This window comes from Canis lupus, chromosome 33, assembly GCF_003254725.2.
Source record: "Canis lupus dingo isolate Sandy chromosome 33, ASM325472v2, whole genome shotgun sequence".
NCBI lineage: Eukaryota > Metazoa > Chordata > Mammalia > Carnivora > Canidae > Canis > Canis lupus.
The window spans coordinates 6,587,536-6,607,950 of record NC_064275.1 but is presented as its reverse complement, the minus strand read 5'-3'; the positions used below and the strand labels follow the sequence as shown (position 1 = coordinate 6,607,950).

General features: G+C 42.4%; 1 protein-coding gene and 1 long non-coding RNA gene across 8 annotated transcripts in view; one reads left to right on the top strand and one right to left on the bottom strand.

Moving 5' to 3' along the window:
* COL8A1 (collagen type VIII alpha 1 chain) overlaps window positions 1-20,415 on the bottom strand; it is a 531,560-nt gene that overhangs the window by 375,026 nt on the left and 136,119 nt on the right. For 3 of the 6 annotated variants that reach the window (XM_025416709.1, XM_035710128.1, XM_035710129.2), the window contains exon 4: window positions 14,457-19,120. The exons of 1 other annotated variant lie outside the window; for it this stretch is intronic. In XM_025416709.1, coding sequence (XP_025272494.1) covers window positions 17,214-19,120 — 1,907 coding nt within the window. In that variant the 3' untranslated portion in view covers window positions 14,457-17,213. Of the gene's footprint in view, window positions 1-14,456; window positions 19,121-20,415 lie in introns of those variants that run through there. 2 more of the 6 variants (XM_035710130.1, XM_049105303.1) reach the window with 1 other exon arrangement.
* Window positions 355-17,549, top strand: LOC125754240 (uncharacterized). Of its 2 annotated transcripts, none has more exons than XR_007407913.1 (2): window positions 355-818; window positions 17,245-17,549. It is a non-coding gene; the product is annotated as an uncharacterized LOC125754240 (long non-coding RNA). The 2 variants fall into 2 exon arrangements; XR_007407914.1 differs by lacking the exon at window positions 355-818 and adding an exon at window positions 825-1,062.

The following is a 20,415-nucleotide window of genomic DNA, read 5'->3' as shown; positions in this document are numbered from 1 at the left end:
TTTCTCTGCTGGGTTTGAAAGGCCTGGAGCGGCGGGAGCAGCCCGGAGCACGTGGGTGTGTTGTCGTCGGCGTGTCCGCGCCACACTCGTGTAGCGTGAGTGTGCCCCGGGGAGACGCGCGCAGGACTGGATGCCCGTGAATGTTGGGCTTTCGCCGCAGAGTTGTGTGCTGCCCTGTGCGCACGGAGTGGGTCCAGAGAGCGTTGACTGGTTCGGAAGGGCTCGACCCGGGAACACTAGCGGGCCCGAGCGATGCGAGGCGTGGACCCCTTCACGGCCTCCTCCGCTGCGAGGCCGCCGCGCCTTGTGGAGCGGGAGAAGCGAGTCCGTTGCTGCTTATCTGCAGGTAAGGGACCCACGGGACTCCCTGTCTCAGCTCCAGCGTGAAGTGGCAGAGACGGGAGCGACAGGCCATCGAGAAGGAGACTTAGATAAGAGAGACGAGGACCGGTGAGCAGGTGAAATGATGTTCTGCCCCCCACGAACCTGGGTATAAAACAGAGACCGCGACGAGATACGGTCTTGCTGCCGTAGACGGACGAAATCACGGGAGTCCGACCTCACCAAGTTCCAGAGAGGAAATCTCTCACCTTCAACTGGTGCGAGTGCAAATTGGTGACAACCACTTGGAAAAGCGGTTTGACACCTTGTGGAAGTCAACCTGCGCGCCTTACGAGCCAGCGAGCTCCACGTCTAAATATCCACACTTGGGAAACTCGTGAATACGCTACAATAGTCACAGCTGCACTGCTGGTCCTAGCACAGAAGTGGAAACAACCGAAATGTGTTTCTATAAGAAGATGGGCAGCTACATTATGGTATATAGTCGTAAAAGTGAGCATAGGAAATGAATCAACGCACGTAATGACGTGGATATCTTTTGGAAACGTAATGCTGAGTTTTAAAATGCCGAGTTTCAGTCGCCGTTTTATAAAGTTCAGATACAGGGAAAACCACATTTATTTAGCCCCCAAAATACATAAGTGATTTTAAGGAAAGAGAGTGGTAAACACAAAATTTAGGGTATGGAGTAACCAACAGATGGGATTAAGAGGAACAAAGGTAAATGTAAGTTATTGGCAAATGTCCCATTGTACAGTGGAGAGTTCATGGATGTGCATTAAATTATTATGCTTTGTAATTTATAGGCATGTTACATAAATTTTTAAGGTATCTAATAATATTTATTTCCAGGATTTAAAAGATAAGGGGAAAATCCACTTATAGAGAAAAGTCATTTTCAGTAGAGTTAAATTAGGTGCTATTTAAAAACTCACTAAGAAGTCCAATTAATGACTGAATAACTTAAATGACACTCAAGTTTCCAGACGGTTCTGCTGCCTTTCCCATGTGAGTTCAATTTCCCACTGACCCTGGTCTTATCCCAGGATCAGTCTTCCTCTTGTGCCTTGGATCCCAACCCCTTTTGTCTTCTAGCCTCTTCTACTTGAGTTAAGTGGCAGCACCGTCCTCCCGATTGCATTGTCATCTGATTCACTGGTAAGTTTGGAGGCATCAATCTCCAGAATATATCCCAAATGTAACCATTTAACCAGCCTTCCCATTACTTCCACCACCACAACCTTGGTCTGGGGTAGTCATCTCTCCTCTGAGCCACTGTAATAGGCTTCTAACCTGCTTTCTCTTGCATTTTCTCCTGTCCCCCCCCTCAGTCTTGCTACCACAAAGCAAGTAGTCAGAATCATTATGTCACTCCTCTTAAATTCTTTAGTCCTTTCTTATCACGCACCCACTTCCCAGTCACCTCCTTGGGGATTAGAATTGTGTCTCTCCTATTCACCGCCATGGCCCTAGGACCACAAACAGTACCTAGTACATGTAGACACTGATAATATATAGACTGCCTGACTGAATTTGAACTTCCTTTACTCTGATTGCTTTATTTACTAAACAACTTGTTAAGTTTGTTTCCCAAATCAGCTCTCTTTTTGGAGACAGAAAAAGTCAGCAAACTAAGGCCCCTCAGCCAAATGCAGCCTATGACCTATTTTGTTCTAGTGAAGAGGATAGTTTTTACATTTTCAATGCATTGCTTAAAGAATGACAAGATTAAATACATCAATGACCAGAAAGGGAGGAAGAAAAAAAGGAAAGAAAAGAAAAATGCAACAGAGCCAGTGTCCCTAATGTATTTATGACACTCAAAAATCCTTTACAGAAGGTCCTTTACAGAAGAAAGCTTATTGACCCCAGATTATTTTGACTAGCCAACCTAAGTTGTACATCTAAGTGTTCTGTTGATCAGTGAATTGGCATCTTAATTTATAAACTAGTCGTAAAATTTCATACCCCAGTATTTGATCATGTCATCTACCATGGAGAAGCTCAGGTGAACACAGATCTTTGTCTGTTTCCTCTTTGTGTTTGATATCTAAATGAGTATTATGAGAGTTTAGAAGAGGAAGCATTCACTTCCCGGTGGGGTGCACGGAGAAGCCTGTATAAAGGAGGTGGTACTTGAACTTGACCTCATCAATGTATATTGATTGGCGTGTTTGGACAAGTCATTTAACCTTACTGGGCTTCACTTTGCTCAGAAAGGGAATAAACTAGATGATTCTTGCATTCTCTTCCAACTCCAGCAAGAAGACGACTCCCTCTAAATCAGAAAGAGGGCCCTCACCAAAAACCTGACCATGCCGGCACCATGAATTTTTACTTCCAGCCGCCTGAACTGTGAAAAATAAGCTTCTTTGTTGTTGAAGCTGTCTAGTCTATGGTAATGTGTGTGGCAGCCTGAAATGACTAAGACACTGCACCTCCACTGTTCAGATATCAGGTGGAGGAGGAGAGACCAAAGAGCCCGGGGGGAGAATGGCTAGAGAAGGAAGGTGCAGAGCCAGGCAGCTGTGATGTCATGGACTCAAGGAAGAAGAGTGGTCCCCAAACAAGGGTGTACTGCTCAGAGTGAAGGAAGAGAGAGGATAATTATAGGGGTCAGGTTCTCACAGGGAGGAACCGTTGGAGATCCAGAGCCAACGGGGAGATACAATCTGATGGGAGCAGGACTGCTTCATTACAATGAGATTTGATGGCATTCCTGTCTTGTAGCTTCTATTTTCTCAATGAATTCTGAGACCTAATATTATCTAGGATAGTAGTTCCCAATTCTGACTGTGGTAGAATTTCCTGCAAAGATTTATTAAAAATGCAAACTCCTGGGTACTAACCTCCCAGAGGTTCTGATTGACTAAGTCTGAGGAGGGACTTGAGAAACCAATTCAAGAATGTTCTGGAGATCCAATGCACTGCCAGTTAGGGGATCTTTGACATTAAATGACATTTTAGTGTCAAAAATGACAGAGGAGAAATGAATCTGGTAGATTGCCATGATATCTTTCTGCTAGTGTTTTTTGATTCATCTAGTGAACCTTTGTAGTGATTTTGTCCACAGTAAATAACCACTGAAACACCCTCTCTCCCTTCCCCATGCCACCATCTTTCACATCTATGTGAAACCAAGGGTTCCCTTGGAATTTATTTTATAACATGAGTTCATCTAGAGGATCCCTGGGTGGCTCAGTAGTTTAGCGCCTGCCTTCGGCCCAGGGTGTGAGCCTGGAGTCCTGGGATCAAGTCCCACATTGGGCTTCCTGCATGGAGCCTGCTTCTCTCCCTCTGCCTGTGTCTCTGCTTCTCTCTCTTTCTGTGTGTCTCATGAATAAAGAAATAAAATCTTAAAAAAAAAAAAAAAAGAAACAACCATGAGTTCATCTAGATTTGATTTATGTATGTGGTGTTAGGGTTGAATCCAGTTTAACTTTTTCTGTTGGATAAGCAGTAGTCCTAACACCATTCGTTTAAACAGTCTTTCCTTTCTGCAGTAATAGCTCTATCATACACCCAAGTGATCATGTGTTTATGGGGCAGTTTTAGGACCTCATGCTCTGCTCCACTGCTCAGTGTCTTCATTAGCCTTTTCATTATTTTCTATGCCTTTATCTCTTTGTGTTTACATTCAAGATGAACTTCCAGTTCACAGTCTCTTCAGTTATAACAATGTGCAGTGCTAAACCCATTAGATTTAAAATAAATTGTATATATTCTGAGGAAAACACTCCTGTATTTCTCCTTTCCTCTCACACCAATATCACACTCACCGTGCTTCTGACACTAATGTGTGGGTTTTTCACACATCAAGCTATTCTCTCTAATACCTGTGCTTGTCACCTGTGCTTCTGACCTACTGGTTATAATCAGAGGTTTCCATGACCCCCTTGTTGGATTTGGTCATTTGCTAGAACTGAAATACTTATGTTATCAGTTTATTATATAATGGATACAGATGAACAGAAAGATGAAGATATGTATGAGGTCCAGAATGGTCCCAAGCACAGGAGCTTGGGTCTCCATGGAGTTGGGTGTGCCATCCTCCAGACACGTGTATGTGTTCACCAACCTGGGAGCTCTCTGAACACCATACTTATGGGATATTTATGGAGGCTTCATCATGTTGGCATGACTCATCATTAACTTAGTCTCCAGCTCCTTTCTCTTTCCTGGAAGATGGGGAGTGAAGCTGAAGGTTCTAGGCTTTGAATTATGATTTGGTCTTTCTGGTGACCAGCTGCCACCAGCAGCCCACCAAGTGACACTTTATTAGGAAAAAAAAAAAGACTCTCCTATCATGAAAGAAATTCCAAGGAATTTAGGAGTTCTGTGTCAGGAACCAGAGTCAAAAACCAAATATTAGAACAAAAGATGTTTCTTTTGCCCTTATCACTTAGGAAATTTCTCTGGTTTTAGGAGCTCAGTGCCAGGAACTGGGGACAGAGACATAGTCGTTTTTTTCAAACTTCCCTCTTTCATTAGGACTCTGAAGCAGTACTGTGAATGCTTTGCTCCATTTTCCCTTGGTCCATGTCTAAGCTTCCTTGCTGCTGTGGTAGACCATTTTCGTCATGCTGACCGCTTCCCTCCCTAAATATCCCTATCTGCTTCTCTGACACCATGGGAGCTTGCTGAGCCCAAGATTTAAAGAAGTTAATGCTCCCGAAGGCAACTCGCAACAAAAGGGGAATGGGCATTAGTAGATAATTGCTCTAGGTTCTCTATCCTTTGATGGGACACTTCTGAGATACACTTTACACAGCTTCTTAAAGTGTTCCAAGATGGAGACTTTATGGCCTTCTCTGTATTTCCCAACTCTTTTCTCCACTCTTACTTGTGCTTCCTGAGATCACCTCCCAAATAATCTACCTGCACCCAACTCTGCCTTAGGGTCTGCTTTGGAAACAATCTAAGCTAAGATAGTTGGAATTTGAAATACCCTAGAAAGCAGACCCTCAAGACAAAGTTTTGGAATCTGTTTACTCATTGATCAGATGGCAACAAAAGTGATTGGTAGTGGTAAAAAAATAAAATAACACCCTCTGGTGTACTGTAGCATCTCAATGACTAAGACATAGTCACTTTACCTGTGGTAGATTAGGATGAAGTACAGGTTGAACAGGAAACTTGTGTGCGGTAGCTTCAGCACTTAAAAGATATAGGGCCATTGTAATTACAAAGATTGTGGAGTTGGGTGGTTGTTGACTGCTATAAAAGCTTTGGGGAAACAGAATGATAGGTTCTTATCAATCTGAACATGCTGAGAAAGCCAGAAATTCTCCATGACAGTGTTCAGAAAGTTCTTTGTCTTCTGAAACCAGAAATTATACTGTACTTTAAATTCGGCCCAGAATTTGATTATTCTTAGATTATTAGAATTAGATTATTCTTATTATTGTTAGAGTTATAAAGAGATTGAATGCACAGACTGACATGTTTCCTGGCTAATGTCAAGTCCTAAAGGGGAAGGAGAGAGACTCTGAGACTGAGATGAGGACATTTGGGCACATGTGCTTGAGGTCTCTAAACCTCTGGGTTCCTGAGCCTTCTGGGAATACAGAGAAGGATCTTTGCCCCTTTTCTGGAGGAAAACGGCCTCCCTAGACTCCATTCAAGGCTTTATCTTAGTTGCCTCACAAGATGATATTGAGCCCTTAACCTTCTGTCATTGGTTCTTCACCAATAACCAGGGTTAGACCTCAGCACAGTGGTGAAAAATAGAATCTCTAGTACATAAGGAAACTGTTCACAAGAAAAGTCACAGATTAGCATATCAACAGAAACCAAGAATTTCATAAGGTAATAGATCTTGAGAGTCTTGAACCCGCAGTGTGTAAGGCTGAGTAAGAGAGAGGTTATTGATAGGAAGGTACTCTTCAGTGGCTGATTATTTAACTTCTCAATAAGTCCTAACACCCTGTAAGAATGTCCACGTGAAGCTTGAACACACTGGTAATCTATAGTAAAGGAGAATTCAGAGCTGCCTGGGCAGATTATTAAGGAAAGGGTCAGGAGATCTCAGAGTAGTGGGTTTCTTAGAATGGGTTTATTTTGTGTGACCTACCAGCTGACTGTTCCCTGGGAAAGCCTAGAAAACATCCTTTTACTAAAGGAGTAAGATTGAGTAGTGAGTAGGAATTAATGTAGTTATGGGCTCAATGGTAAATGGTGAATGCAGGCCAGAGATGACAGTACGAGATGCCCTAGTGTCAGTCAGTGAACGATAGAATTTCAGAATAGCAAAGGTAGTTGGCAGCACGTGCTTTCTCTCTCTAATATAAATAAATAGATCTTTTAAAAAAAATGCTTTTAAAAGGGCATTTATCTGGGCAGCCCCAGTGGCTCAGGGTGTGATCCTGGAGACCCAGGATTAAGTCCCACGTCAGGCTCCCTGCATGGAGCCTGCTTCTCCCTCTTTCTGTGTCTCTCCCTCTCTCTCTCTCTCTCTCTGAATAAATAAAATCTTAAAATAAAAATAAAAAGGGCATTTATCAAATGCCAGTTGAGTCCGGTGACTCAAGAGGCTACCGGTTTTGAGAAAAGAGGGCCCAGCAGTTGTAGGCTATGATACAAGCTTCTTTTCCACTCACTTCATAATGATGTGGCAAATCCCAAGGTGCCAGGGGCCAGGTGATGCTGTGGGGAATCTGACTGGACCTAATGGGGAATCACAGCACAAACTCTGAGGGTTCTAGAGTAAGGCCATGCCTTCCACAGCTCAACCATTAAAAAAGCAATTACTAGCATGATACTGAGCTCTAGTAGAAACTGAGCATTTGACAATGGAATGTCAAATGATTATATGAACTGCCCTTCAGGATCTGGGTTTGGTAAGGTTGGGTGCACACATCAACAGTTACTGAACACTAGAAATGGTTTTACATGAGATCACATCTAAGCAGGCCCAGAAGTTATAAAGAAAGTTGACCCAGGTCTCTGTTGTATTCCTCACCTCACACCTGTGGCCTCATGGGGTGTCCCTGTGACCAGCTGATGATAGAGAAAAATACTAAAGACTGGTTCAAGCTTGGTATATTGATAGAACTGAAAATGGACTGCTACTGTTCTACCACAGTGGCAAGGACAGTGGCAGAGCTTCGAGGTGTATATTTAACCATCTCCTTTGTATGGAAAGAGAAGGTGTCTGAGATAAGGATAGTGGGTCAAGGCCTGTAAGATGTGGTATTTGAAGTTCAATAGCAAAGATACCTGGGAAGAGGCATGAGGAGGGACCCAAGGGAGTGGGCAAAAGTCTGTAGATTTTTGTGTCTCATGTCTAGGTCTACCAGAGAGTATCTACCACAGACAAGACACAGAGCAACCAGGTGGATATATGGCACATTGTATTAACCAGAGATAGCCATCACTATTTCCCATCTGGCATACTTTCCTTGCAGTGAGACCTTGACATTCCTACCTTGGGATGTTCATGTGGAACCCAGATGTCATGCTATAAGAAAGCCCAAAGGAGCCTGCACAGAGAAACAACATAGAAATAACATATATAGGTATTCCTGCCTATAGCTCAGCTGAGGTCTCTGCCAACAACCCGCATCAACAACCAGACCTGTAAATGAAGATACCTCCTAGTGACCCCAGGCCCCAGTTGTTGATTTGCCTTCAGTTGTAGTCCTAGTCCTGTGATGTCCTAGACATCACAGAGCAGAGAGAAACCATCCCCACTATGTCCTCTACAAAATTCCTGACCCACTGGATTCATAGTAGGAAAAACCTGCTAGTGGAGCTGCTGTTTCTCCTTCGCCTGTGAGGAGAGATCTTGTTCCTTGGGGAGCTGTAAGTTACTACAACCATTCTCTCTTCCCTTCCAACCCAGGTTAGGTATCTGCCTTGAGTGGCAGCAAATTGACTCTTCTCATAGGCTGGGTGAGGTCAGGTGACTGAAGTAAAACTTAATTTTGTTTCATATCTTGAGTATGTATGGATTCTATAAAGATTCCCTCATTTTTAGGAAGTAAAACCGTATCTATACCTTTGGAACCATAAAATTGTCATGCATGCTTATCTTGAAGAAGAAAGGAAACTTAATTCTAGTTTGCACTTTGGGGCCAGTGGATGAAGGTGGACTGTCTAGCAGCTAGGTCTTAATTCCCTAGAAGGTAGTATTCACTGAAGTGGAGAAGGTGCAGTTAAGTGGCAGTCTCCATAGCGGTCTGCAGAGCTTTCCTGGCAGTGGCTGGAACTTGCAGTTTCTGGACTAACATGCTTAGACTCCTCACCCACTTGGTGAGCACTATGGTAAACTTGGGAGGTAAGGGAGGCTGCTGGAGATCATTTCCAATTCTCTTCTGTATCATGAGCTATTCCTGTTAATGGGTGGTTTTCCTTCTAGCTTTTTTTTCTTTAATTACTTTTAGAAATTGTGGTAAAATGCACTTCACATGATCTTTTACTATCTTCGCAGTTTTTAAAGTATACCATTTAGTGGCATTAAATGCATTCACATTTTTATACAGCTATCCCCACCACTGAGGACCAGAACTCTTTTTATCTTGCAAAATTGAATCTCTATCCATTAAGCAGTAACTTCACTCTACCACCTTCTTCCAGCTCCTGGCAACCAACCTTCTACTTTCTGGCTATAACTATGATAGGCACCTTATATAAGTGAATTATACAATATTTGTCCTTTTGTACTTGGCTTATTTCTCTTAATATGCCCTCTGCCCTCTAGGTTAATTCATCTTGCAGTATGTGTCACAATTTCCTTTTTTTCTTTAAGACTGAATAAGAGTAATTTTTTTTTAAGATTTTATTATTTATTTGAGAGACAACACACAAGCAGGGAGACGGAGAGGAAGAAGCAGACTCTCCACTGATTAGGGAGTCCATTGTGGGGCTCATCCCAGGACCCGGAGATCATGACCTGAGCTGAGCCAACTGAGCCACCCTGGTGCCCCTGAATAACAGTCAACTGCATGGATATGCCACATTTTGTGTATTCATTCATCCATCGGTGGACATTTGGGTTGCTTCTACCTTTTAGATATTGAGAATAATGTTGGTTTAAACATAGATGGACAAACATTTGTTTGAATTGTTTCTAGTTCTTTTGAGTGTATGCCCAGAATGGAAATGCAAGATCATATGGTGATTTTACTTTTTATTTTTTGAGGAACCACATACTGTTTTCCATAGTGGTTGCCCAATTTTACATTCTCACCAGCGGTGCAGAGGGATTCCAATTTTTTCACATCCTCACTAACATTTTTTGTTTGCTTTTTAAATTTTTCAATAGTAGCTATCCTAATGGGTGTAAGATGGTCCCTTTCGGTTTTGTTTGTTTGTTTGTTTGTTTTAGATTTATTTATTTATGTGAGAGAGAGAGAGAGAGGCAGAGATACAGGCAGAGGGAGAAGCCGGCTCCATGCAGGGAGCCCGATGTGGGACTCGACCCCTGGTCTCCAGGACCAGGCCCTGGGCTGAAGGGGGCGCTAAACCCCTGAGCCACCCGGGCTGCCCGTCCCTTTAGTTTTTTTTTTTTTTTTTTTAAGATTTATTTATTTATTTATGATAGAGAGAGAGAGAGAGGCAGAGACACAGGAGGAGGGAGAAGCAGGCTCCATGCCGGGAGCCCAGGACTCCAGGATCGCGCCCTGGGCCAAAGGCAGGCGCTAAACCGCTGAGCCACCCAGGGATCCCCTCATCCCTTTAGTTTTTAAAGACACATGTATCTGCTCTCATCTGAGAGACACATCTACCAGAATCTGTCACTATAGCCTTCTGGTAGCTGGCTGTTTCTCTTGTCTCTGGTAATGACAATAACTAAGAAATAACTGATAACTTGCTTCTCTTTCTCTTTCTCTTTTGAGGCAAGCTATGATCCTGAGCCCTCCAGTGGTAGTTGCTTAGACAGCTGAGAACTTTTATCCTCTGCCTTGAGTCAATATGGTTTAATAGCTCAGATTGTGGACTATGAAGCCAGATGCTTGGGTTATAATCCTGGCATTGCCATTTATTAGATCTGGGACAAGTTAGTATGGCACAGTTTCTTTAGCTATAAAATGAAGCTAATAATAGAGTTACTACGAGGAGTAAGTAAGTTAATACATAAAAATACTTAAAGTGGTTTCTGGTACATGATTGGAACTCTGTCAATAGTAGCAATTGTTACCCCTCTGTTGCACACCCTACTACTACATCCACTCTTCCAACTACTGTAGAAAATAGTTACTATTATTACTTACTATTTTATAGGCACAAAAGCTGAAATTTAGAGAGGTTAAATAATTTATTTTAAGGTGACCAGCTGTTAAATAGAAGAGTTGAGATTTGTTCTGAAGTCTGACCCCAGAGCCCTTTCCTAACATGTTCTATATTGATGACTCCAGTTTGGGAGAGCGAATGACATGGAGAGCTTCACTTTTGATGGGGGAAGGGCAACTATTATTACTAGTAGACCATTGGAGACTAAAGTAAACATACCATCAGTTTTCCCCCCATTGTGTCTCTCATCCCATGAATAAAGAGCAGATGTGAACGTTGCTGCCAGCCACTCACTTGTTAGATGAAAAGTGACTTGGCCATGATCATCACAAAATTAACTTTTAGGTCTTGGTGATTTTAACAGGGCATGTGAAATGTAAGGCTCCACAGGGTTCATAAACTTTAATTTAGAAGTGCTTTTGATTCTAATAAAAATCTATTTTTACTTGCAGTAAGATAGTAAAGAAGAAAAAAATCTCTGGAAGGGTTCTGGATGCCTTAAAGGAAAATTTGATTAGATGGTTTTGTGTTTCCCTAACACAGATGAGAAACTTCTGAATACACTGGTAAAATGGAATGATGTGCTCCACTTTTTTATTTAAATTCCATTACACTTATCTCCAGGAATTAGCAAAAAAAAAAAAAAAAAAAAAAAACCTTTTTCTGCTAATAAAAATCATTAAGAGTTATTTGGTATCATAAAAAGTAACTTACTTGAAGATAAAATTTATCCTGATACAAATACTGTTTTTGAAAATGGAAGAAAGCATCAAATATTCTATGTAACTCTCTGCTAAAAGAAAAATAACCTTAAGTCTTACTCCATAGATATTTTGTTCTTCATGATAGGGAATAACATGAACATTTGTATTTTTAGAGTTACAAAGACCATTAAGGAGAAAGCTTTTCTGAAATAGAGTAAAACATGATTGATTTGCATTCTTTGTTAGCCCTGTATACTTAGTATTCATTGTATTCCATATGGATTAGGATATCTGTCTTTGCTATATCTATTATGGAGGATTTGTTAAATTCTTGCAGTACGTAAAGGAGGATATTTTAAAACAATTTAATGATTTTTTGTCTGCAAATGGTGCTACTAATTTCAGGTTGGCCTTTTTCTCCCTTATGTTAGACACCATGTCTCTTCCCAAGATCCACCTTTCATCTCCCTGCCAAATGCACTTCTGGAGCACAGGCATCTTCCTCCCACTAGCAAGTTAGTCTCATAAGTCTGTAAATAAACTGAGTGTCTTCTCATTTCCTTGCCTGCTAGTGGATCACCAGTTTTTGGCCGGGGACGTCATCCTGGTCTTCTGGGTGTATCAATGAGAAGAAACCACCTTTGGGCTAAGCTTCCTTCTCCCTCATAAGACTATCTTGAGATTGGCCCTCAGGTCAGTTCAGTCTTTCAACCCATCTCCTTAGTTTTCCATTCTTCTTTATTCCATTTCTTTGCCCCTGAAATAGCTCCATTGTTTTGCAGCCCTTAAACCCTGACGACCTTTACTCATGAGACTTTTTAGGACTGTTTGCCATCAACCCATCATTCCATTTCTGGGTTAAAGCTATTCTGATTTCCTCATTGGTTTTACTACTTGTAATTCGCCTTCTTCATAGAATCGTCAAAGTAACTTTTCTAAAATACTTACTTTCATACCACTTTCTCACTTAAGGACCTATAATGTCTTCTTATTGCATATTAGATAAACTATAAATACCTCTTCCTTATATGTAAAGCCCTATGTCATTTGACTCTTCTTCAGTTATTACCTTAGTTTCCTTTACTAGTCCTTGAGTAGATTCTCTGATCTAGTCATGCCATTTCTATTATCCCAGCTGGTCTTGTCCCCCACGTGTCCCAGAAAACACACACACACACACTCTCTCTCAAAATACCAGTTTTCTCTCTACATCTGAAACTAATGATGTACTATATGTTGGCTAATTGAATTTAAATTTTTAAAAAAACACCAATTTCCTTCTGTCTATTCGAGGAGGAGAGCCCATTCCTCTTGGGATGTCCTTTGCTATTCAGATTCCATTCCATTAAAGTTGATTTCTTTAAAAATCATCTCCAAAAAGCTGTCTGTTGCTCAGTTTCATCCCAATGGAACTTCTCAATAATCTTGGAATATATAATCTTCTATGGAATCTTGGAATCCCAGGGCTGGATTCAGTTGTAGCTCATATCAGCTTTAAGCATTGCCTCCCACAGCAGCTTTAAGAGATTCATCTTTCATTCTTCCTTCCAACTTGGTACTGGACTAGCACTCTGATGGCTGTGAATGAAAGATAAAAGAAGGTGCCTGTTCTTAAGAACCTTAAGCCCTTTCAGATATGGGAGACAGAAACAGGTCAGTTACAAGGCCTTCTGTACAAGGCAGGGTGATCACACGGGAGAAGGTGACTGACACCGAGCAGTAGGGAAGAGGAGGTGATGCTTGAGCTGTGTTTTGAGGGGTGAGGAGGAACTATGCAGGAGACATGTCAGAGCATTCCCAGCAAAGGAGCAGCATGGAATGGTCTTTCACTTTCTGAATCTAGCGTGCGTCCAGTCTAGTGTGCATCCAGTCAGCACTACACTACCTCACAATGACCTGGAAATTAACTTCTTGTTTGACAAAAATCTCAATTTCCTCCAAACAGATGATGATTTATTTTTAAAAGGAGAAGGGTCCTATTTTCTGTGGCTTTTGTATCCTTCACATTATCTAGTAGTATTGAATACAAAGTAGGTGCTATTTTGTGTTTTGTTTTAACATAAAGGAATGCCTCAGACTCATTGTGATGATGGACTTGCCCTGCTTGTCTAGCACTCTGAATTCCAACGATTTATTCTTGCTGCCTGTGTCTCCTGTATCCATTCTTCTGTTTTCTTTTGTGACCAATACCGTGTGCATACAAGATGATTGGTCCATATTATGGAAGTCTTTAGCTGTGGAATGAAAAAGAACTAACTGGTCTAAATGGGAGTGGAAGCTGTGGTCTTGAGCTTCCAGATTGATGGTTTAAGCAAGTGAGTAAATCAGCCACAGGCTGGTGACACTTGCTTATGGAATGGTTCGAATAATTCTTTTGTAATATCCTAGACATAAGTTATGATCGTTTTAAGCTTGATGAGTCGTCCCATCGGGATTCTTTCCTTGTCAGTGATGCTTTTTAAAACCTTTAGGTTCTTGAAGCAAGTCTGCCTCTGTTCTATAGCTCTATTCACCACTATCTCCCCTCAGGGAATTTGGCACTAGCGTGGCAAACTAAATAGTATAGAGTATTTGAAGATTGGTTTCTTGTGGAGGAAGAGAGGTTTGTGGCAGTGTTTTTCTTTTATGATGGATGTGATAGTGTGATAGATGAAGCAGCTGTTTGTCCCCTAGTATCTTCCCTTCTTCCATGTCAAGAGAATCCTAATTTTCAGCCGGGCATGTTGTTACCCTGAATAAATATTCAATTTCCCTCACTCTCCTGGTAGCTTTGGGCAGTGTGACTAAATTCAGAGCAATACGATGTGGGAGGATGTAATGTAAGCAACTACTGGCTTGAATTCTTTAATTAGGGAGCCTGCCCTCCCCTTCCTGATTTTTTTCACCTTCCCACTGTGGAATATAGCTGTGATGGTTAGCTGTCCTGGACTTTGGGGATGAGGGCAACACCTTTGGGATGGAAAAGCAGCTAGATAGAAGGAACCTGGGGCTCTCACTAGAACTACCACATGAGCCCTGGACTGCTGATGCTTGGAACTATTATGTCAAAGAGAAATAATTGTCCTGTTTAAGCTGTGATTATTGTCGGTCTCTGTTTCAGAGCTCCTTAGTATACCAGGGGATAGAAAAAGTATGAGGTTCAGTGTCAGTTGAGTGATATGAATAAGATGAGAAACATACTTTTAAAGATATTTAATAAGTCTTTTTTTCAAATCAGTACAAAAATTTAAATACAAAAATGATTTGCTATTGACAAGTCTCAAATCTATCATGGAAACTCAAAAAAAAAAAAAAGTCACCAGTTTTTTATAGAGCACCTTTCATGGTTTTCTATAAAATATTTGAGAACAGTCACCCACTATAGACATTCTTTTCCTCTGTGGGATGTCATACTGCATTAAAACTCTGTGTTTAAATAACATAATGCCAGTTTGGTCCATTTCACATGGAAAAGTTCTAGTTGATTTTGAATTAAATAGGGATTATAACACTATCCCTAGACTTTTGAGCATGTGGTTGTTTCATCTGTTTTTACACTAATGTGTTAACATGATGTGCAACACTTAAAAGGGAAACAGACACATAGATAATTATTTAAAATTCTTTTTTTAAATTATATGGAGTAATTCATTTAGCTCTGAGATTAGCACCATTGTAGAATACACAGTATCTGGCATAGATTTTGCTCCTTCCCTATCTAAAAGTTAGAAGCATATGCCTGATAATATACACACTCACGCACATTATATATATATATATATATTTATATTTAGGCAATTGAGTAACAACCAATAAATAAGTTGGAAGGTATTTTTAAAAGTGAAATTTGGTCTTAACTAAAGAGGTACTGTCTTTCATACCTGGTGGAAATAAAAAGCCCATACATGTACAGATAAATACGGATTTATGGATCAGCTGATCTGACTTGCTTCCAAGCCATTTCAATGCAGCTATTCAACAGAAGGAGCCTAATGGATCCCTGTTGCCTCCATAGTCATCAGTCCAAAACCAGCATCCTCAAGACCAACCTGAAGGATGTTTGACCATATAGATGCTGTCTGCTTTGAAAATGAAGTTTGGGTCGGAAAATGAAGTTTGGGTCAGAAATCTTTTGATGGGAAAAGTTTGTCATAGAATTAGCAGTGCCCTGGTAATGAATTCATTTCTCTTAAGAAATCGAGAAGAAAAGGTGCTCGTATACCATATAGGGGAAAGACACCTATTAGGCTGAGGAGAATTTTCTTGATGGTTAAAATGATTCAGATTTGACATAGACACATTTCCATGTGTGTTTATACCGTATTTATTTGTGTATTTTTCCACCTGTACCTTTCCCCTCAATTTCTTACTCTTAATTTTGAGGAACAGAACATTCTACTACCATAGCCCCACATTATTTCCCACAGTGGCTTTATAGTATCAGCAGCAGACTCATAGCTGACTGAAATAGTTTGCCCACGTTTTGAGACCAGATTTGAATGCCCGCAGCAGTTAGTATGTACCTAAGTGAAAACCTGGAAGGATACTTATTTTTCTCTTTAAACCTATATTGACTCTTGCCTTGCACTGAGTATGAGGTGCCCGAAGTACGGGCTCTTACTGCCCTCTGACATTTCAGATAGCTCTTCCACAGGTTGCTTCTAAAGAAAGAGTTCTTTTCCTACAATTTTAGTACCTACACTAGGAAGTAGTATATCCCATTTCTAAATTTAAAACTTCAGAAATCGTTTTTTCTTTTTTCTCTTTTTTTTTTTCCCAAAAAAACTACTTTCCTATATAATTCTGAAACTCTGAAACTTTTTTTCTTCTCAAATAAAAGATGGCTTGGATTTTGAAAACTGGCTTTGGAACCTCAGACGATATGCCAACTTGCATATATCCTGTACCAGGAAATTTCTTCAAAATTCAGTAGCTACTGAAAAATACTGATCACCCCTTCAAGAGCGAAACCTCATTGTAGTCATTTGTATGGTAGGCAAAGGAGGCGGATTTTTATATGCATGTAAACGCAATTAAAAATTGCTATTAATAATGAACATTCCACAATACTGGAAAATTATTTTTTCCTTGTGACTTCCACATGTTTTATATTAATTGGGTCATTGTGGAAGTTACATGGTGGGAAGAAAAAAAAATTACAGAAAATGAAACAAAAAGGATCCTCGAGAAATAAGTGAATTAATTCCTGCTCCTGTCTCCCACCTGGTTTTTTAGCTCCTGTCTTATATCCCCCAAATGGCTCATCCAGTGCGAAGCACACAGGGTTTGCTGAGTAAATAACACAGCAGGCAATTGGCTCATTTGTTCTTTTAGAGACACGAGATAACACAATTCTGAGTAGGACTCATGTTGATAAAAGACCTGGTCTCTGACAGGCAGGAAATAGCCCTTGGACTAACACCCTACTGCTCCCCCTGACTCCTTCCCATCGGGACTATAACACAGCAGAACTGCTTCCCCACCTTCCCTGACAAAACACCCTCCCATATACAGAGGAAATTATGCAAGTAAATACGGTATATATACTTGTTATCATTAACATTTCTTTAAGCCATATTTATAAATCTTTAAACAATGTGAGCAAGTGACTTTTCATTAGCTATGATCTTTCATACTGAAATATTTTGACTGATCTGAATAAGCAGGTTATCATGGAAGCATATAACAATACAACAGCTAATATGATTCCAGTGGGTACAACACAAGTGTCAGTACTTGATACATAAATCTATCCCATCATTTTTAATTATAGGCTGCTATGCAGAGCATTTAACATGCATCTTAGTTTTTATTTGTACATGATGGTTCAGATTTTCACTTAAATATGACTTTCCAACTATATAAATGTTTTGAAGCAATTATGTTTTTCATTTGGATCTTTTCGGTGCGTCATTTTCTTTTCTTCTATTAAATCTCTCTTTCTTTTCTTTTTTTTTACATGGGATATAATAAATATCCTGAAAAGGAGGAATGGACGTACTGCCCCGCATACAGTCCTGCAGCCTGTTCTGAGGGCAGTTGGAGGAACACTCGGTCTCCGGGCCTGAGCAGCAGCACCGCACTCCCAGATGCCTGGTCCAGAAAGCCCTTTTTGTACTCATCGTACGTGTACATCATGGGCTCGTTGTTCTTGAACAGAGCAACCCACACATTGCCCCCCTTGCAGTGAACATGGTATGCAAAGTAGTAGACCCCAGGGACCTCGCAGGTGAAGATGCCCGTTTGTGGGTTGTAGTTCTGTCTGCCGTTATAGAGCAGTTTGTCAAACTTCACTGGGGCCCCCACAGGTGGGAAAGGCGCAGTCAGCTCAGCTGTGAAGGCAGGCATCTCGTAGGCTGGCCCTCCGTTCTTGCCTTTCTTAGCCCCATAGGCATGGGGGGGTTTCACTCCATCGATTCCCAGCCCCATATCTGGCAGATACTCTCCATGGGGTGGTGGTGTCGGGGGCATCACAGCTGGGGCCCCTGGGGGCCCTGGAGGGCCTGGGGGCCCTGGAAGGCCCGGCTGGCCTTGAGGACCAAGGGCACCAGGCTTCCCTGGGGGCCCATGAAGTCCTGCTACTCCAGGCTTCCCTACTCCAGGGAACCCAGGGGGCCCTGGGATGCCTGGTTCCCCTTTTGGGCCTGGCATTCCAGGTGGTCCAATGGGCCCACTGGGGCCTGCGATCCCTGGGATGCCTGGAGGGCCCTGTAGACCCTGATCCCCTGGGATTCCTGGTTCTCCCTTTGGTCCAAGCAACCCTGGAGCCCCAGGGACCCCTGGTAACCCTTTGTGCCCAGCTTCCCCCTTGGGCCCTATGGGACCTGGCAAGCCCCTCATGCCAGGGGGCCCTACTTCACCAAGGAAACCTGGCTTTCCTGGGAAGCCTTGAAGCCCTGGCTCACCCTTGGGACCTGGTGGCCCCTGTGGCCCTACAATGCCACCTTCTCCCTTGGGTCCGGGAAAACCAATAGCACCTGGAGGACCCATAGGACCTGGGATCCCAGGCAGGCCTGGCTCTCCTGGGGGGCCCCCCATTCCAGGGGCACCGACTGGTCCTTTCTCCCCTCTTGGTCCTAGAGCCCCAGGAAGACCCCCTATGCCCTTGTCACCCTTGGGTCCTGGGAAGCCCGGTTTCCCAATCCCTGGAAGGCCTGGAGGTCCTGGCAGCCCTGGCAGTCCTTGCTCCCCTTTGCCACCTGGAAATCCTGGCTGGCCAGGGATCCCATCCTGGCCTGGCTTTCCAACTCCAGGCATCCCAGGAGGCCCTTGAACTCCTGGGACCCCAACAGGGCCTTGGGGCCCAGGTTCCCCTGGAGGACCTGGCTTTCCCAGGGGGCCTTGGGGCCCAGGGAAGCCTGTCACTCCTGGTTTACCCACCCCGGGAAGTCCAACAGGGCCAGGGGGGCCATGCATCCCTGGAGGACCCTTTAGGCCTGGCAGACCTGGCATCCCGAAGCCCTTCTCTCCTTTCGGACCCTGAAGGCCTGGAGGTCCCGGGGGACCTTTGGGTCCTCGCTCTCCCTTTGCACCTGGCTGCCCCGGTAGCCCTGGCCCACCTGGTTTTCCAATGCCAGGAAGTCCGTGAGGCCCTGGAGGTCCTTGCGGCCCTGGGATCCCCATAGGCCCGATCTCCCCTTTGGGTCCAATGTCACCTTTTGCCCCTGGCATTCCCATGGCTCCTGGCTTTCCTGGCATCCCAGGCATACCTGGTTTTCCAATTCCTGGGTATCCCTGTGGCCCTGGTTTTCCTTTGGTTCCAGGTATCCCATGACCTGGTAAGCCGGGGGGCCCCGGGGGTCCTCTTGGGCCGGGCTCTCCACGGGGGCCTTGCTCCCCTCGTAAACTGGCTAATGGTATTTCTAGTAGGAGAGAGGGGACAGAGAGAGTGGGGGGGGGGAGAGAGAGAAATTAGTATTTATTATTCCTTATTGAAGAAGTCATGACGATCACTACTTAGTTCTGACACCTCAGCCCATCACTGACTGAGAGGAGAGACCAGGAACCATGTGTTCGTCTTCCAGGACTCTGATATCAGGACTTACACAGCAGTTAAGCTAATAATTGCTTTGTCCTGTTTGAAATACCATTTAGAGAATGGGTATCTGTAGCTGCTCTTATCAGCACTGGTTCAAGTTAAATAAAGCTAAAAAGTAATGAAGAAACATGTTTCCAAGTACAAAACTCCCAAGTTTCCTTATGGTTGTGTTCATTATGAAGATTTTGGAAAATTCAAAAGAACGGTAAAGAAAAATCAAAGTTGCCTATAATCACCTGACATTTGTATGTATTTCCATGCCATGTGTTCTAGGTGTGTGTATGTATGTGCGTACACGTGCATGTGTGTGTATTTTAAACAATGGAGTCATTCTCCATTTTTATTACTTTTTTTTACTTAATGCTATATTTTTCCACATCTTTGATTTTTTTTATATAATAATTTATGGCTAAATACTATTTTCTCTTGTGTTGAAATATAGTCTAATGATAGTAATTATCATGTAGATTCAGGGAAGGATAGAAGCATTTTATCTTATAGGTGGTTTAATAACATCTTCTACATGGCGCATCTGGGTGGCTCAGTCAGTTGAGTGGCTGACTCTTAATTTTATCTCGGGTAATAATCTCAGGGTCATGGGATCAAGCCCCACCTAGGGCTCCATGCATAGCAGGGAGTCTGCTTGAGATTCTCTCCCTCTATTCCTCCCCTGCTTGGATGTGCACACACGTACAATCTCTCTCTTTCTCTCTCTCTCAAATAAATAAATCTTAAAAAAATAAAATAAAATAGGGATGCCTGGTGGCTCAAGCAGTTGAGCACCTGCCTTCTGCCCAGGGCATGATCCTGGAGTCCCGGGATCAAGTCCTACATCGGGTTCCCTGCAGGGAGCCTGCTTCTCCCTCTGCCTATGTCTCTGCCTCTCTCTGTGTCTCTTATGAATAGGTAAATAAAATCTTTAAAAAATAAAATAAAAATAAATAAATAAATAACATCTTTCCCATCAGTCCTCTAGACCAAATATGTATGCTTAGTATCTTTAATGTGCTATAGGATTTCCAGAGTCTCGTGGGAATTCAAATTTTTAATAAATTATTTCTCATTTGCAAATTAGGTTTAAAACAAGAGAAGTGAATAAGATACTTTAAGTTGACAAGC